The sequence below is a fragment of the Danio rerio genome, chromosome 3, assembly GCF_049306965.1.
Source record: "Danio rerio strain Tuebingen ecotype United States chromosome 3, GRCz12tu, whole genome shotgun sequence".
NCBI lineage: Eukaryota > Metazoa > Chordata > Actinopteri > Cypriniformes > Danionidae > Danio > Danio rerio.
In genome coordinates, this window is record NC_133178.1 from 66,213,944 (window position 1) to 66,231,357 (window position 17,414).

Genomic DNA, 17,414 nt, shown 5'->3' on the forward strand with positions numbered 1-17,414 from the left:
TGATTGGTCAGATGGCCATACTCTGCAATGACTGGTGAGATGCTTCTACTCTTCTCTGGTCAGACTGTCATACTCTTATCTGATATGTCAGATGTTTCTACTTTGCTCTGATTGGTCAGATGACATAATATGCAATAACTGGTCAGATGTCTCTACTCTGTTCTGATTGGCCAAAGATACTTCTACACCGCTCTGATTGGCTAAAGATGGCTCTATTCTGCTCTGACTGCTTAGATGACTCTACTCTTCTCTTATTGGTCAGTTTGCTATACTCTTCTTTGATTGGTCAAGTGCTTCTACTCTTCTTTGATTGGCCAAAGATGCTTTTACTCTGCTCTAATTGGTCAGATGGCCCTACTCTGCTCTAACTGGTCAGATGGCTTCTACTCTGCTCTGATTGGCCAAATGTACTTTTACTCGGCTCTGATTGGTCAGATGACATAATATGCAATAACTTGTCAGATGCTTCTACACTGCTCTGATTGGCTAAAGATGGCTCTATTCTGCTCAGACTGGTTGGATGACTCTTCTCTTATTGGTCAGATTGCAATACTCTTCTCTGACTGGTCGGGTGCTTCTACTCTTTTTTGAATGGCCAAAGATGTTTTTACTCTGCTCTAATTGGTCAGAAAGCTCTACTCTGTTTTGACCGGCCAGATTGCTCTACTCTTCTCTGATTGGTCAGATGGCTCTACTCTTTTTTGATTGGCCGAATATGTGCTAATCTATTCTGATTGGCCAAAGATGCTTCTACTCAGCTCTGATTGGCCAAAGATGCTTCTACTCCTCTGGCCAAAGATGCTTCTACTCTGCTCTGATTGGCCAAATATAGCTAAACTCTGCTCTAATTGGTTAGATGGCTTTACTCTCCTCTGATTGGCTGTTCATCTGGACAGTTACCCAGCTGCTGAAGTCTTGTTGAGAGGGTGTTGCCAGTAAAATGGGTTTTCTCTGTTTGGTTCTCTCTGGTGTGTACACCGCCACAGTGTACAGAGAGTCCCTGAACACGGGAACCAGCGCCGTCACCTCCTTTATCACAGCATACAGATACTGACAGAATGAAGGAAGAAGATACATTACTCACGACGATACAGTCTGATTATTAGTTTACTGATCCTAATTGCAGTGTTTTGGTGACTGTCCCTTTAAATGCAAATGAGATTGTGCTCTTTTCAGAAGAGGGCGGAGCTACAATGCCTGTGTGTCAGCATAGTGGCAGATTCAAAACAAGACTAACGTTATCTGTGTACAAAAGGTCATTTCAAAGGTCAAGGTGATGGTGTGTGTGTGTTACCTTCTTCTCTTGCTGGTGTGTGTAGTAGATGTACAGTATGTCTCCAATTTGAGCTCCAGCACCGCTGACCTGCTCCAACATCACACACACATCCTCCCACTGATACGGCGTCCAGTCCCTCCACCAGCACATAGAGCCCTGCGTCACTCGCACACTCTGTCACACACACACACACACACACACACATACAACCCCAAATCAGAACAGGTTGGGACAGTATGGAAAACGCAAATAAAAAAGACCGTGGTGGTTTCTAAATTTACTTTGACTTGTCTTTCATTGCAGACATTATTTAATGTGTTCCTCATTTATTTTTTTCTAAATAAGCAAGTATTCCAGTTTTGGTTTTTACAGCACATTTAAAAATAGGTTAACAGGAAAGAATTCCCCGCTTTGTATTGCTGCCGTTCCTTTTCACAACACTTAAAAGACGATTAGGGACTGAAGACCTCGAATGATGATCTGTTTCAGGTGTCATTTTGTCCCGTTCTTCCTGCAAACAAGTCTTAAGGGGGGCAACAGTACGGGGTCTTTGTTGTTTCAAAATATGCCACGCATTCTCTATTGGAGACAGGTCAGGACTGCAGGCAGGCCAGTCCAGTACCTGTATCCTCTTCCTCCACAGCAGGACTCTGTAATGTGTGCAGAATGTGGTTCTGCGTTGTCTTGTTGACATATGCATGGGTGTTCCAGGAGAAGAAGGCAGCAGATTGTGCTCCAAAATCTCTGTGTGCATTTCAGCACTAATAGAGCATCACTGAAGTGCAGGTTACCTTTGCCAAAGGCACCGACACAACCCCATACCATGACATGACTTTGTTGACTTGTTACGTGTTTAAGTTATTAAGATAATTAATGGATGAAACGTAACAGTCAGTGAGTCTAATGATGCTGGATGAAAAAGGAGAAGACACAACTGCTGGATAAGTGAAACAAAAGTATTTATTTAACAGAGAATGTCAAGCAATGAATATAGGAAATGGCATTTAAATGTAACTCTAAATAATCGAATTAAAGAAAGAAAACAGCAGTGTTGCCAAAACAAAGAAATACACGTAACAAAATGATCTAACTAAACCAGGGGTCATCAAACTTGTTTCTGGAGGGCCGGTGTCCTGCAGATTTTAGCTACAACCCTAATCAAACACACCTGAACCAGCTAATCAAGGTCTTACTAGCAGGGCCGGAGCAAACTGAACTACCGCTCTAGGCAGAGGACGATCACGCCGCCCTCAACCTCAATGTGAAAACGAAAGTGACCGGTTATGAAAATGAAGTGAGGTGTCGCGGACCTCTTTTCTGCCGCCCTATGCGCGGATATAACTGAGGACGTGCGGGTGCTGAGGGAGGGAGGGAGGGAGGGAGGTGTCGCGGACACCGCGCTCTCTATTCTGCTGCCCTATGCGCGGATATAACTGAGGACGCGCGGGTGCTGAGGGAGGGAGGGGGGTGTCGCGGACACCGCGCTCTCTATTCTGCCGCCCTATGCGCGGATATAACTGAGGACGCGGGAGTGTCGCGAACCTCTATTCTGCCGCCCTATGCTCGGATATAACTGAAGACACGCGGATGCTGATGGAGGTGTCGCTGACGCCGCCCTCTCTATTCTGTCGTCTATGCACGAACATATCTGAGGACGCGGGTGGTAAGGGAGGTGTCGCGGACATAACTGAGAATGCGGGTGGTAAGGGAGGTATCGAGGACACCGCCTTCTCTATACTGCCGCCCTAGGCGGCCGCCTAGGTCGCCTCAATGGACGCGCCGGCCCTGCTTACTAGATATACTTGAAACACCCAGACAGGTGTGTTGAGGCAAGTTGGAACTAAACACAGTAGGGTCACCGGCCCTCCAGGACCACGATTGGTGACCCCCGCACTTAAACTAACCTAAGAAAAATGCAAGAAAACAAAATCGTAATCTTCAGCACGTCACTTAACTAAACTTCATAACTACTTCAAGACATAATTAACACATGTGGCAACGCCTCCATAAACTAACGAACACATAGAGAGACTAAGCTGCTCACATTACTGGAGTTCTTGTAAAGTACACTCTGTTAGCCATTAGCAAAACAAGATCTCATATAATCCAATTCTCATAAAGATCGTTCAACTTCGCAATAGATAATTAGCTGAGCTGCACAAGCTTATCTAATAAATCGATCACTTAATCGAGAAAAAACAAGAATACAACAACCAAACTAAGCAAACAAACACAAGGGAACAGACCGGCCGACAGAAGTGAGGAGACTGGCGGTGAGCCAAGCGCTCTTGAAGAACAGCGCAAGCGCACAGGTTTTATACTGTGCAGAACAGCTCCTGATTGGCCAATTGAGTCACGATGGTGATTGAAAGCCCCTTCGACCAATGGTTGCACACCTAATACATGACAGGATTCACAAGCAGAAAAGTGAACGCAAAACAGAAAACCAACAACAAAACAAACGTGAAACGTAACATTCACAATCCTTTGCTTCTTTGGTCTGGAGCACACGGCGTCTATTTCTTCCAAAAAATACTACCTGAAATGTTGATTCATCTGCCCACAGTACATGTTTCCACTAAGTGATGGTCCATCCCAGATGCCTCTAAGCCCAAAGAAGTCGACGATGCTTCTGGACACTGTTAACGTAGGGCTTCCTTTTGGCACAGTGCAGTTTTCATCTGCATTTGTGGATGTAACTCTGTATTGTGGTACTTGACAAAGGTTTGCCGCAGTAGTCCTGAGCCCATGTGCTGATCTGACTAATAGATGAATGAGGACTCTTGATGCAGCGCCCCCTGTGGGATCGGAGATCACGGTTGTTCAGCTTAGGCTTGCGCTCTTGTCCTTTACACACTGAAATTCCTCCAGATTCCTTGAATCTTTTATTGATGTTCAGCACTGCTGAAGGTGAAATATCCACATGTCCTCCTCTCTATCTTTGAGGAACATTGTTTTAAACATTTCAATCATTTTCTCATGTATTTGTTGGCAAAATTGTCGATCCTCAGCCCATCTTTGCTCCTAAAGAACTAGACCTTACTTGATGCAGCTTTTGTACCACAATCACCTGCTGACATCACCTGTTTCACATCATTAGTTGACCAGTTTACCTGATAGCTAGCCTGTCACAACATTTCCTGGAATGTGTTGCAAGAACCAAAACTGAAATACGTGTTTATTTAATAAAATAAAAACAATAATAAATCATGAGGAACACATTCAATAATGTCTGCTGTATTGTCTGCAATAAGTATATGTGGAAATCCCTACTTTCTTTATTAATATGCATTTTCCATACTGTATATCAGTGTTTTCTTGAGAGTGTGAGTGGTCTAGCACAGGTGTCTGCTGGGCGTGCAGGTGCTGTACCTGGTCTGCGCAGGCGTCTCTGTGCTGCTGTGCTGCTGCCGTGTGTGTGTCTGCAGCTCTGAGTGCAGGAGTGATGGATGGAGAAAGCGGCTCTGCATCTGACACACACACACACACACACACACAATTGTGATCACTGCTCTAAAATAAGTCCTTTATTTTAAAGTCTGGGTAAAAAAAAAACAGCAACAATTTCCCTGATTGAACACTAAGCGCAACGTCTAAAGTGCATGGCGGAGAAGCATTAAGGGTGTCCAAATCCACTTTTGCTATTTTAAGGATGGATAAATCCGCTCTGCTCCCAGCGCATGGTCTAACAGGCTTGTGCTCTAAATGAGTTCTGGGTGTGTTTTGAGCATAACCTGAATTAAACCAATCAGAGTCTCGATTCCCATTCCCTTTAAGAGTCATGGAGGATTTGCTATTTACATGTTGGACTCTGTAAATGTAAAAACTGAACGCTTTACTAGCCAGAAAACAGTTAAACAGAGCATCTGCAGCGCGAGGATAAAGAACGAGCCTCCTCCATTCAGCCTCTTTACCTTACTTTTACTCTTTACTTCTTTACTTTGCTGTACTGAGGAAACGCTGGAAACTCACTCCACTGAACACATCCATCAGCCCACATGTTTCATTTCCTTTGTTAAACACAAAGATTTGCTTCAAAACTATTTCTAAATTCAGCTCTAATCTCCAGCAAGGGAATAAATGAACAATAATAATGAAGTGTGGTCAGAAAACTGAGTTATATCCAAACACACGTCCTGTTCTTATCCACATATGCTGATGCAGACAACTCCAAAACCCCACAGGTGAACACATCTACACTTGTGTTTATTAAAGCAGATATAAATCTGCATATAATCAATAATACTGCTGATAATAATCACATTATACAGATGCAGATCGTCATGAATAAACTGAAAAGAGGTATGAAGAAGTCATGGAGGCAGTGGTGTTTACATTGATGTAGAAAATCATCATTTCTGGATTATTTTAATCCTTTGTGTTCATCTGTAAAGATATTTGTGTGTCCTGTGTTTGTTCAGCAGTGTGTGAGCAATTGGACCTGCGTAGGTGCATACTAACGCGCTCTGCGCTGGACTTTAGAGCGGCTTTTAGTTGGTCAATGTCGGCCTATTTCAGATCCTCAAAATAGCAGCGCTCCAACAATGCGCCTTAACACCCCTCCTTTATAGAGCAGCACACACATGAGCAGGGCCAGACGGAATCTGCGGATTTTCTTTGCTATTTCTGCGGAGGATTTTGGTAAAAATCTGCAGATTTCTGCAGAATTATTTTGGGAGTATCCAGCGGAGTATCATAACTAAAACCTTAATATATTAAATAAAAAGTCATAAATTACAGAATAAAAACTGAATAAATTCATATTTACACATTTACTCAAGTAAATAAATAGATTTAATAATGGGCTAAAAATCTCCAGAAATCTGCGGAAAATCTGCGCAATTCTGCGCTCGCAGATTCCGTGTGGGCCTACACATGAGTCCACATAGTGGCGCAAATGGATTTGCTATTCAAACAACATGGCGCAAAATGTGGAAATTACAGTTGCGCTGGTCTAAAAATAGCAGCAAATCGTGCCAAACTCGTCTTGCACCCTTATTGTGCCGGGTGTCAAATAAATCATTGACGTCTGCTGTCTTCACTAGTCTCAAAAACACTGATCAACATCTAGCCAGGCCCGGATTGGCTAATCAGGAGGACCGGGAGAATTCCCGGTGGGCCGGTCTGTTTTTTTGGCCGCGAGGGCCGGTATCCCTAGCTGCTTGTACTCTCAGCAGTCACACTTTTTTCATTTATGTATTTATTTGACCATAGCTTCACTCTTTTTATTCATTATTTTGCCGCAGTGCCGCTCTTTTTATTAATTTTTATCGCAACCCCGTGAGAAAAATGCAGCTGCAGGTTAACTAACGTTAATGATGATGATGTAATGCAATTATCGACCCAAAAAAGCGGCACCTTAGTGAATATAAGAATTCGAATGAAATGAATAAAACACCTGCTCAATGAGAATCAGATGACTCACTACATTAATAAATCTGACATAACTTGATCAGAAATCAAAAAATGGGAGAAAAAGATTACTCTCACTATAGTAGCGCCATTGTGGTCCAGTGGTGAGCACATTGCGTTTCAATGCCGCGGACCCGTGTTCGAATCTTACCGAAAAATGTTTTTTATTTTTTTAAGACATATAATACTGTTAGGGCTGTTGAACGTTTGAATTTCTAAATCAGCTGTTTTCTTGAAAAAGACGTGATAGTGCCATTAGAAACTGAATTGGAATCAGTCGTGAACTGAGGTGGGCCGGTCTGGCTTGAAACTCCAGGGCTGAAAATGAGTCCCACTCCGGCCCTGCATCTAGCGCTCAGCATCTTAAATCTTTGAAAGTTTTAATATTTATTCATTCATTCATTTTCTTGTCGGCTTAGTCCCTTTATTAATCTGGGGTCGCCACAGCGGAATGAACCGCCAACTTATCCAGCAAGTTTTTACGCAGCGGATGCCCTTCCAGCCGCAACCGATCTCTGGGAAATTTTTAATATTGAGATTTTTTTAATAATGTATGCACATTTATATGCATTTATGTATGTTTTAAATCATATTTGCATCAAATTACACTAAACGAATGAGTGCTAGTGTGAGGTGTGTGTAATGCAGTGTGTACGGAGGCATTATTCTCTCTTCCGGCTGCCGTTATCAGTCTCACACTATTGTTTTCCTCTTTCTGAAAGACTTGATAACACCATCCTGAAGTTTTCCTGTCATTATTTCAGCTAATAGGATTGTATTAGTCGCACTCTCCCATTCACTGCGCTCTGAGTTTACCAACTATGACCTCTTCTGCTGCCGAGAAACACGCTCCATTCGAAAAGTGTGACCATTAAAAAAAGTACCTGTGCTATGAAAGCACTGGAGGCCAGTGCAGGAAGTGATGTCACATCCTCCGGCGGTGACCCACGCCCAGGGGGGGGTCTCCTCCTGCAGCACACTGCTGGTGCTGTTCTGCATCTGAATGGGGACGGTGGCCACAGACGCCCGCTTCTCCTGCAGGTCCACGGTGCTCCACGGCGCATCAGAGGGGATGCTGGGTAATGATGGTCCAGGCTTCTGCTCTCCTTCAGGTCCTGTAGGGCGATCAGACACCAGCGCAGAGATGAAGCTGTCACTGCTGATCTTCGGGACGTGTGCTTTGGGGTTTTCGTCATCGTGGTCGTCCTCACAGCTCAGAACTGAGCCTTGGGACGGGGCGGTGACATCACCAGCGAAGACTGTGACATCACTGAGGGAGATATTAGAGATGGAGGGTCAAATTTTACCATGAAGATTTGATCATGATATATTGTGATATATCATGATATTGACTTACTTTAACGGGTATAAATAACAAAAAAAATACTCAGATTATTGCATTATTGTACAGTAAATTATTAGTTTTAATAAGTTTTAATAACTCATGTCTAATAACTGATTACATATCTCTTTGCCATGATGACAGCACATAATATTAGACTAGATCTTCTTCAAGACACTAGTGTTCAGCTTAAAGTGACATGTAAAGGATTCACTAGGGTAATTAGGGTAAAGTTAGGGTAATTAGGCAAGTCATTGTATAACAGTGGTTTGCTCTGGAGACAATCCAACACTAATATTGCTGAAGGGGCCAATAATATTGAGCTTAACATGGGTTTAAAACAATTAAGAACTGATTTTATTCTAGCCGAAATAAAACAAATCAAACTTTCTCCAGAAGAACAAATATTAGAGGAAATACTGTGAAAAATTCCTGAATCTGTTCAACATCATTTGGGAAACATCTGAAAAAGAAATTCACAGGAGTGTGAATGAGTCTGACTTAGCTATATATAAATGGAGAAATTCAGAGCAGAGTCAGACAGATGAGGCTCCATCTGCTGGATGAGCGCGATATTAATAAAAAAAAAAACTAAATTATAGAAAAAATATATATTTTAATCTTAACTAAAGAAAATTTTAAATAATTATACTAAGTAATAATAATAATAACATATATTTTATCATTATTATTTCAAATAGTAAATTAAATGACATTAAAATGATATAAAACAGCCTGTCTGACTTAAAAGATTCTTCTAGAAAAATGATTAACTTAGTTTAATAAGATGTGATTAACATAAAACAAACATACTGCATAAACTACAATGATTAAATTAACATATATTGCAAAACAACATTTGATTAGCACATTGGAAAAGAAAAAACAAATAAGGCAATTTGCTGCAAAGCTTTTAAGTACAATAACAATAATAATAATGATGATAATATTAATAATAATAATAATAGCAAAAATAATAATAATATTATTAATAATAATATTAGCAATAACAATGATAATAATTAAAATATTAATAATTATAATAATAATGATAGCAAAAATAATGATAATAATATTAATAATAATAATGATAATAATATTAATAATAATAATAATCATGGTAATATTAATAATAATAATAATATTAATAATAATAATAGCAATAATAATGATAATAATATTAATAATAATAATAATGATGATAATATTAATAATAATAGCAGTAACAATAATAATAATAATAATAATAATAGCAATAATAATGATAATAATATTAATAATAATAATTGTAGTAATAATAATAACATTATTAATAATATTAATAATAATAATAATAATAGCAATAATAATGATAATAATAATAATAAATTTTATAATAATAATAATAATGAAAATAATAATAATAATAATAATAATAATAATAATGATAATAATGATGATAATAATAATAATAATTTAATAAATAGGTTTTTATGCACGTCAGGATTTTGCCAAGTACAATGTGAACCTGGATTACCATCTATGTTGATCCTGGAACATCATATTTGTTTGAAAATGTAATCCATGTCCATTCCCCACCCCTAAACCCAACCATAACGGCAAAATATTCCCAAAATCAGAGGGGGAGAAAAGTTGGATAACAATCATGTAGACGCGCATAAACCTAACCGTAAACATAAACCTAACATGAACAGTGAACATATGGAATCTAGTTCCAGGATCAACATAGATGTTAATGCTGGAGCATGTCCTACCTGGTGAAATCAGGTTGGCGGTGTTTTTACAGTGCAGTTAAATGTAAATTACAGCTGTTATAGTCATGAACAATTTTTTTTTTCAGGTTTGAGGGGTCAAGGTGTGTGTGTTGATGATGTATGAGTGTTTTTGTTACTTACCTGGAATGATTTGTGCTTTGAGGGCCATCGAGCTGAGCTGACACCGCGACCCATGACCTGCCCGTGACCTCAGACGCTGTTACACCAGCACGAAAATACACCATCCGGTCATCACTGCCAACACCCCACACCTGCGCCACACACACACACACACACACATTAACTTCAAACATACAGCTCAAGTCAAAATCTTTCGCCTTCCTGTTTATATTTCTCAAATCTTTTCCAAATGATGTTGAACAGATTCAGGAATTTCTCACAGCATTTCCTCTAATATTATTTCTTCTGGAGAAAGTCTGATTTGTTTTATTTCGGCTAGAATAAAATCAGTTTTTAACTGTTTTAAAGCCATTTTAAGGTTAATATTATTCGCCCCTTCAGCAATATTAGTGTTGGATTGTCTCCAGAACAAACCACTGTTATACAATGACTTGCCTAATTACATTAATGTGAACTCAAAGCAGCAGTAGCTGTAATAATCACATCCAAATACTGACAAACATCCTCTAAACATGGACACACAACCACACTGAACAAACACGACACCAAACAATCCCTGCGTCAGTATTTATGAGTTAGCCGGTCATGATCACGAGGTCAGGTCAGTTCAAGTCACTGGTGATTTACGGCCGCGTGAAAAAGTTTTGACCCCCTATTTCTGTATCAGGACATAATAAAAACTATACGGTCCCTTTGGCAGGACTTCAAACGTGTAAGCTAAAACCTCAAATCAACAACGTCACATGATATCTTACGGTATTTATTGAATTGAAAAAAATAGGCAAGGGGTGGCTCAGGGGTTAGCACTGTGGCCTCACAGATAGAAGGTCACTAGTTCGAGTCCCATCTGGGACATTTGGCATTTCTGTGTGGAGTTTGCATGTTCTCGCCGTGTTGGCGTGACTTTCCCCTACAGTCCAAACACATGTGCTATAGGGGAATTGATGAACTAAATCGGCTGTAGTGTGTGAGTGTGTGTGAATGAGTGTGTATGGGTGTTTCCCAGTACTGGTAGTGCATCTGCGGTGTAAGACATTTGCTGGAATAGTTGGTGGTTCATATTCAAATACGCTGATGAGGACTGTGTATACAGTCAAGCCTGAAATTATTCATACCCCTGGCAAATTCTGACTTAAAGTTGGTTTTGGTTAGCACACAAAAACATTAACGTTTTGCAGTGGCCTAGCCGGAGTCCTGACTTAAACCCAATTGAGAATGCTTTTTTTATTGATTATTGAGATTATTGAGAATAGGGTTTTCCCCAAGGACAAGTACTTGGACCGCTGGAGCTGTCCACACATAGGGAAAATGAATACTATAATATATGAGCAGCAAAAATTAAAGGTCCCATGAAATTACAATAAAAAAAATAGATGTATCAGTCTGTTAGTATTAAGGATATCTATAAGCTAGAGCATATATGATAACCAACTTAAACTGACTTAAAATTGGTTATGGTTAGCAGACAAACACATGAATGTTTTGCAGTGGCCAAGCCAGAGTCCTGATATAAACCTTATTGAGAGTCTGTGAGAGTTTTGTTTCCACAATGATGCCTCTAGTACATCGTCTCATTATCTTTTGGGAGAAGCCTGTGTTATTTTCGATTTAAAAAAAAACGTGGTATATACAGGGCTCAGAATAAATGAGTACATCCAATTATGAAAATGAATATATTTATCAATTTCTCAGTGAATATCGGTCATATTTTTGGTGCATTTAAACAAAACAGATTTATTGAACAGATTTATTTATTAAAATAATATTTTAGTTAGCCGAACATCTTTAGAAATAGAAGTATAACGCATTTAAATTCAAGTGAAATATTGCGAAAAACAAATTACAAACTACATAATTTCAACTAAATTTTATAAATGTTTGACTTCTCTTGATTTTATTAGTCTTTTTAACATTTTTATTTAATATGTTTTCCTAATATATACATTTATGTGTGCTCATTTGTGGACTATTATCATAAATTATTTTGTTAGATTAGCTCCAGATTTGGCTAATCTAATGTATATGCACAAATATAGTATTATAAAGCATATTGTAGAAAATATTCATTTAAAAGATCATTTGTGTGTGGTGTACTCATATACGCTGAGCACTGTATATACAGTCAAGCCTGCAATTATTCATACGTGAAATGGTTAGCAGACAAACACATGAGTGTTTTGCAGTGGCCTAGCCAGAGTCCTGACATAAACCTAATTGAGAATCTGTGAAAGATCAGGGTGATGGCAAGGAGACCCTCCAACCTGAAAGAGTTTTTTTCCATAATGACGTTTCCTGTACATTATCTTATTACCTTTTGGGAGAAGCCTGTGTTATTTCCAATAAAAACTTGCTGGTATGTACAGTGCTCAGCATAAATGAGTACACACCGTTTTATAAATTAATATTTTACTCTATTTCTCAGTGAATATCGGTCATATATTTTGGTGCATTTGAGCAAAACAGATTTATTAAATTGATATATTTGTTAAATTAACATTTGTCACCGAACATATTTAGCGAACAGAAATATAACACTTAAATTAATGTGAAATATTGCTTTTTTTACATTTTTGTTTAATATTTTCCCCTAACATAAATTTGGTCAACTAATGGACAGTTATTCTGAGTTATTTTGTTAGATAAGCTCCAGATTTTGCTTCAATACTCACTAATCTAGTGCATATGCACAAATAAAATATTGTGTAGCTTCCTATCTAAAATATTAAATAAAAACAGATTTGTGTGTGGTGTACTCATATACGCTGAGCACTGTATGTACAGTCAAGCCTGAAATTATTCATACGCCTGGCAAATTCTGACTTCAAGTTGGTAACTTTAAGCAGACAAAATAATTGGCAGACAAAAAACATGAGTGTTTTGCAGTGGCCCAGCCAGAGTCCTGACCTAAACCTAGTTGAGAATCTGTGGAGGAGCTAAAGATCAGGGTGATGGCAGAGAGATGTTAAGTGTATATATAGTGTAATATCATTTTTTAAATGTCTAGATACTTTTCATTCACACTCTAAAGAACTTATCTTAATATATTAGTTTTTTATACGTGTTTATAAAGCTGCGGCCGCACATGATAATTGTGTACATGTGATATATGATAATATATTTATGAAATTAATTTTAGCACAAAAGTTTTGATGAATCGTCCTGAAAACATCCTTATTTCTTCGAGAGTTGGGTTGTGGCTGGAAGGGCATCCGCTGCGTAAAAACGTGATGGATAAGTTGGCGGTTCATTCCGCAGTGGCGACCCCAGATTAATAAAGGGACTAAGCCGACAAGAAAATGAATGAATGAATGAACATCCTTATTTCACGTATAGATTTGTGCATACGCATGCTTAGTGAATGAAACCTATTGGTTCTGATTAAACCAAATTAAGAAGCAGGATGAGACATGAGTGCCGCAGCTCCACAGCGCTCAGTGATGAAGTATGAACCAGTGGAACTCTTTCAATCTCAAATTAGATGCTCCCATATGGCTGTGTGTGTGTGTGTGTGTGTGTGTGTGTGTGTGTGTGTGTGTGTGTGTATATATATATATATATATATATATATATATATATATATATACACACACACACACACACTCACACAGTTAAAGTCAGAATTATTAGCCACCCTGTATATTTTATTCCCCAATTTCTGTTTAATGGAAAGGGAATTTTGCAACACATTTCTAACCATGTTAGTTTTTATAACTGATTTCTTTACTCTTTGCCATGATGACAGCACATAATCTTAGACTAGATATTCTTCAAGACACTAGTGTTCAGCTTAAAGTGACATGTAAAGGCTTCACTAGGGTAATTAGGGTAAAGTTAGGGTAATTAGGCAAGTCATTGTATAACAGTGGTTTAATCTGGAGACAATCCAATGCTAATATTGCTGAAGGGGGCGAATAATATTGACCTTCAAATGGCCTTAAAACAATTAAAAAGTGCTTTTATTCTAGCCGAAATAAAACAAATCAAACTTTCTCCAGAAGAACAAAATATTATAGAAGGTACCGTGAAAAATTACTTGCTCTGTGAAACATCATTTGGGAAATATTTGGTAAAAAAAAAAAAAAAAATCACAGGAGGGCAAATAATTATGACTTCAACTGTATATGGCTGGGCTGAGCGGAACAAGAAGAACCAAAAGAAGTTCAAATTACAGAGAGAGAGGCTTTGCAGAGCTTGCAAACTCCACACTGAGACTCTAGAAATCAACACGCACCGACACCTGACGCCTTACATGCCGGAGGGCGGAGCCAGCTGCAGCCGAAGAAGCTGATTGGGCAGTGGGTGTTTGTGTGTATAAACATGGACTGTGCATACAGTTGGGTGTACATATTGGTCTGCGGATCTGAGGATCTAATGACAGCTAATCCTCAAAGCTACATGTGAGAACAGGAGTGTAATGAGAGCCGTCTGAAGGGTGTCCCCCAAGGGCAAGCTGGAGTTGCCCACACATGGGTAACCGATTACTATAATATATGGGCAGCAATGATTAAAGGTCCTGTATAATTAAAATAAAAAATGCAGATGTTAGTATCAGTCTTTTAGTATGAAGGACATCTATAAGCTAGTGCGTAAATAATAACCAACTTAAAGTTGGCTATGGTTAGCAGAACAAAATAGTAAGCAAACAAAAACATTTGCGTTTCGCAGTGGCTTAGCCAGAGTCCTGACTTTAACCCTATTGAGAAGGCTTTTCTACTGATTATTGAGATTATTAAGAATAGGGTGTCCCCCAAAGGCAAGAACTGGCACCACTAGAGTCCACACATGGGAAAAATGATTACTATAATAGTAAGGTGCCTTGAAATTAAAAATCAAAAATGTAGATGTAAGTATCAGTATGTTAGTGTGAAGGACATGTATAAACTAGTGCGTTTATAATAACCAACCTAAAGTTGGTTTTGGTTAGCAGACAAAAACATTAACGTTTTGCAGTGGCCCAGCCATTAAGTCCTGACTTAAACCCAATTGAGAAGGCTTTTCTCCTCATTATTGAGATTATTGAGAATAGGGGGTCCCCCAAGGGCAAGTACCGGGACCGCTGGAGTTGTCCACACGATTAAAAAACGCAGATGTTAGTTTCAGTCTGTTAATTTTAAGCATGTCTCTGAGCTAGTGCATACACAGAGTGACTCAAAAAGAATAATACAACTTTAAAAATCTGTTTTTAATCAAAGAAACATTATGAAACCTTGGGTAATTAATCAATGTGAGGAGTACTTAAAGTTTTTTTCAGAAGAAAACAAGTTCATTGATGTTCACTGGAGTGACATTAACCTGAAAGTCGTGGTATTCTTTTTGAATCACCCTGTATAATAAACGACTTAAACTGACTTAAAGTTGGCTATGGTTAGCAGACAAAAAAACATTAACGTTTTGCAGTGGCCTAGCCAGAGTCCTGACTTAAACCTGATTGAGAAGGCTTTTTTTATTATTATTGAAATTATTGAGAATAGAGTACACCCCAAGTACAAGTACTGGGACCACTGGAGCTGTCCACACATGGGGAAAATGATTACTATAATATATGAGCAGAAACAATTAAAGGTCCCGTGAAATTACAATAAAAAAACAGATGTCAGTATGAATCTGTTAGTTTAAGGACCTCTATAGGCTAGAGCGTATATGATAACCAACTTAAACTGACTTAAAGTTGGTTATGGTTAGCAGACAAAATGGTAAGCAGACAAAAACATGAGTGTTTTGCAGTGGCCCAGCCAGAGTCCTGACATAAACCTAAATGAGAAAGCTTTTCTATTGATTATTGAGATTATTGATAATAAGGTGTACCCCAAGGGCAAGTACTGGGTCCGCTAAAGTTGTCCACACGTCTTATGACATAATGGAACCCAATCGACAGACTATTTGCTTGTTTTAGGGAAAAACTCACTAAATTCTGGCATATTATTTCTGAAAACAAGACTTGTCTAGAAAACGCTTCTTGATTAAAGAGCTTTTTTAAATTCAGACAGGAAACAAGACAGAAAGTTTGAGTAAGTTAAGAAATTTTTTGCAGTGTTGAAAGTATAAGATAAAGGTGTACTGATCTCACCTGGTCATTGGGCCCAATGCTGAGCATCACCATCTCTCCAGCAATACTGATCCAGCCTGTGCCAGATGGATTGTGGGAATTCACACCCCTCCTGAACCAGACCTACGTATAAACACACAAAAACACACCGTTACACTAATGTGCTCAATATGCAATCAAATATAAATCACCACGCTTGTAGTACAGCCATAGTAGGAAAAACAAATAATATTAAAGGTCAATGGTGACAGTAATTTAAAAATATCTTAAATATTACAAAATAAACACGTAAATGATGACTGAATTTTCATTGGTGTGAAATTTTAAGGGAAAATTGTTCTCGCTTGAAATTTACATTTACGTTTAGTCATTTAGCAGACGCTTTTATCCAAAGCGACTTACAAATGAGGACAAGGAAGCAATTTACACAACTATAAGAGCAACAATGAAGAAGTGCTGTAGGGAAGTTTCAGGTGTGTAAAGTGTAAGAAGCAAAATATTAGAACTTTTATTTATTATTATTATTTTTTATTTTTTGTAATACAGTTAGTGTGATATCCAGAGAGGCAATTGCAGATTAGGAAGGGAAGTGGAGACTAAATAGTTGAGTTTTTAGTGGTTTCTTGAAGACAGCGAGTGACTCTGCCGTTCTGATGCAGTTAGGGAGTTCATTCCACCAACTGGGCAGATTGAATGCGAGAGTTCGGGAAAGTGATTTCTTCCCTCTTTGGGATGGAACCACGAGGCGACGTTCATTCACAGAACGCAAGTTTCTGGAGGGCACATACATCTGCAGAAGTGAGAGCAGATAAGAAGGAGCAAAGCCAGAGGTCGCTTTGTAGGCAAACATCAAAGCTTTGAATTTGATGCGAGCAGCAACTGGCAGCCAGTGCAAACGGATGAGCAGCGGAGTGACATGTGCTCGTTTAGCTTCATTAAAGACCACTCGTGCTGCTGCGTTCTGAAGCAGCTGAAGAGGTTTAATAGATTTAGCTGGAGGCCCGGCTAGTAGAGAGTTGCAATAGTCCAGTCTGGAGAGAACAAGAGCTTGAACGAGGAGTTGAGCTACATGTTTAGATAGGAACATACACAAACAACTAAAAACAAGTCTAAATGTCCTCGCATGAATTGAATTTTAATGAACTGTCCACTCATATTATAAATTCGAGAGTTGCTGGGAGGTAAAATCAGTGTAAATGTAATGAATAGAGTAAATGTGGTCTTACTTTGTTGTCTTTTGTAATGGCCCAAACCACGCTCATCCCCACCGCCACATGAACGGCTCCTTTCTGACTGGGAGGATGCACTAATTCCCATGATGAGCCTGAACACACAAAACCTCATTTAAAAGGACAGTTCCCCCAAAAATGAACATTCAGGCACTGTTTACTCTCCTTCAAGTGGTTCAAAAACCATTTAAACCACACAAAAGAAGATATTTAG

At 38.8% G+C, this 17,414-nt stretch overlaps 1 protein-coding gene across 7 annotated transcripts in view; it reads right to left on the reverse strand.

Annotated features, from left to right (window-relative positions):
• The window catches only part of tecpr1b (tectonin beta-propeller repeat containing 1b), a 45,382-nt gene that overhangs the window by 18,577 nt on the left and 9,391 nt on the right, over positions 1–17,414 (reverse strand). For all 7 annotated transcript variants that reach the window (XR_012401299.1, XR_012401303.1, XR_012401302.1 and 4 more), the window contains exons 7-13: positions 17,198–17,295; positions 15,993–16,094; positions 9,926–10,056; positions 7,573–7,958; positions 4,649–4,746; positions 1,295–1,450; positions 901–1,050 (exon numbers count right to left, since the gene is read on the reverse strand). Coding sequence is in view for 2 of the 7 variants with exons in the window: in XM_073945219.1 (XP_073801320.1) it covers positions 901–1,050; positions 1,295–1,450; positions 4,649–4,746; positions 7,573–7,958; positions 9,926–10,056; positions 15,993–16,094; positions 17,198–17,295 (1,121 nt within the window). In the remaining 5 variants the exon portion in view is untranslated. The remainder of the gene's footprint in view (positions 1–900; positions 1,051–1,294; positions 1,451–4,648; positions 4,747–7,572; positions 7,959–9,925; positions 10,057–15,992; positions 16,095–17,197; positions 17,296–17,414) is intronic.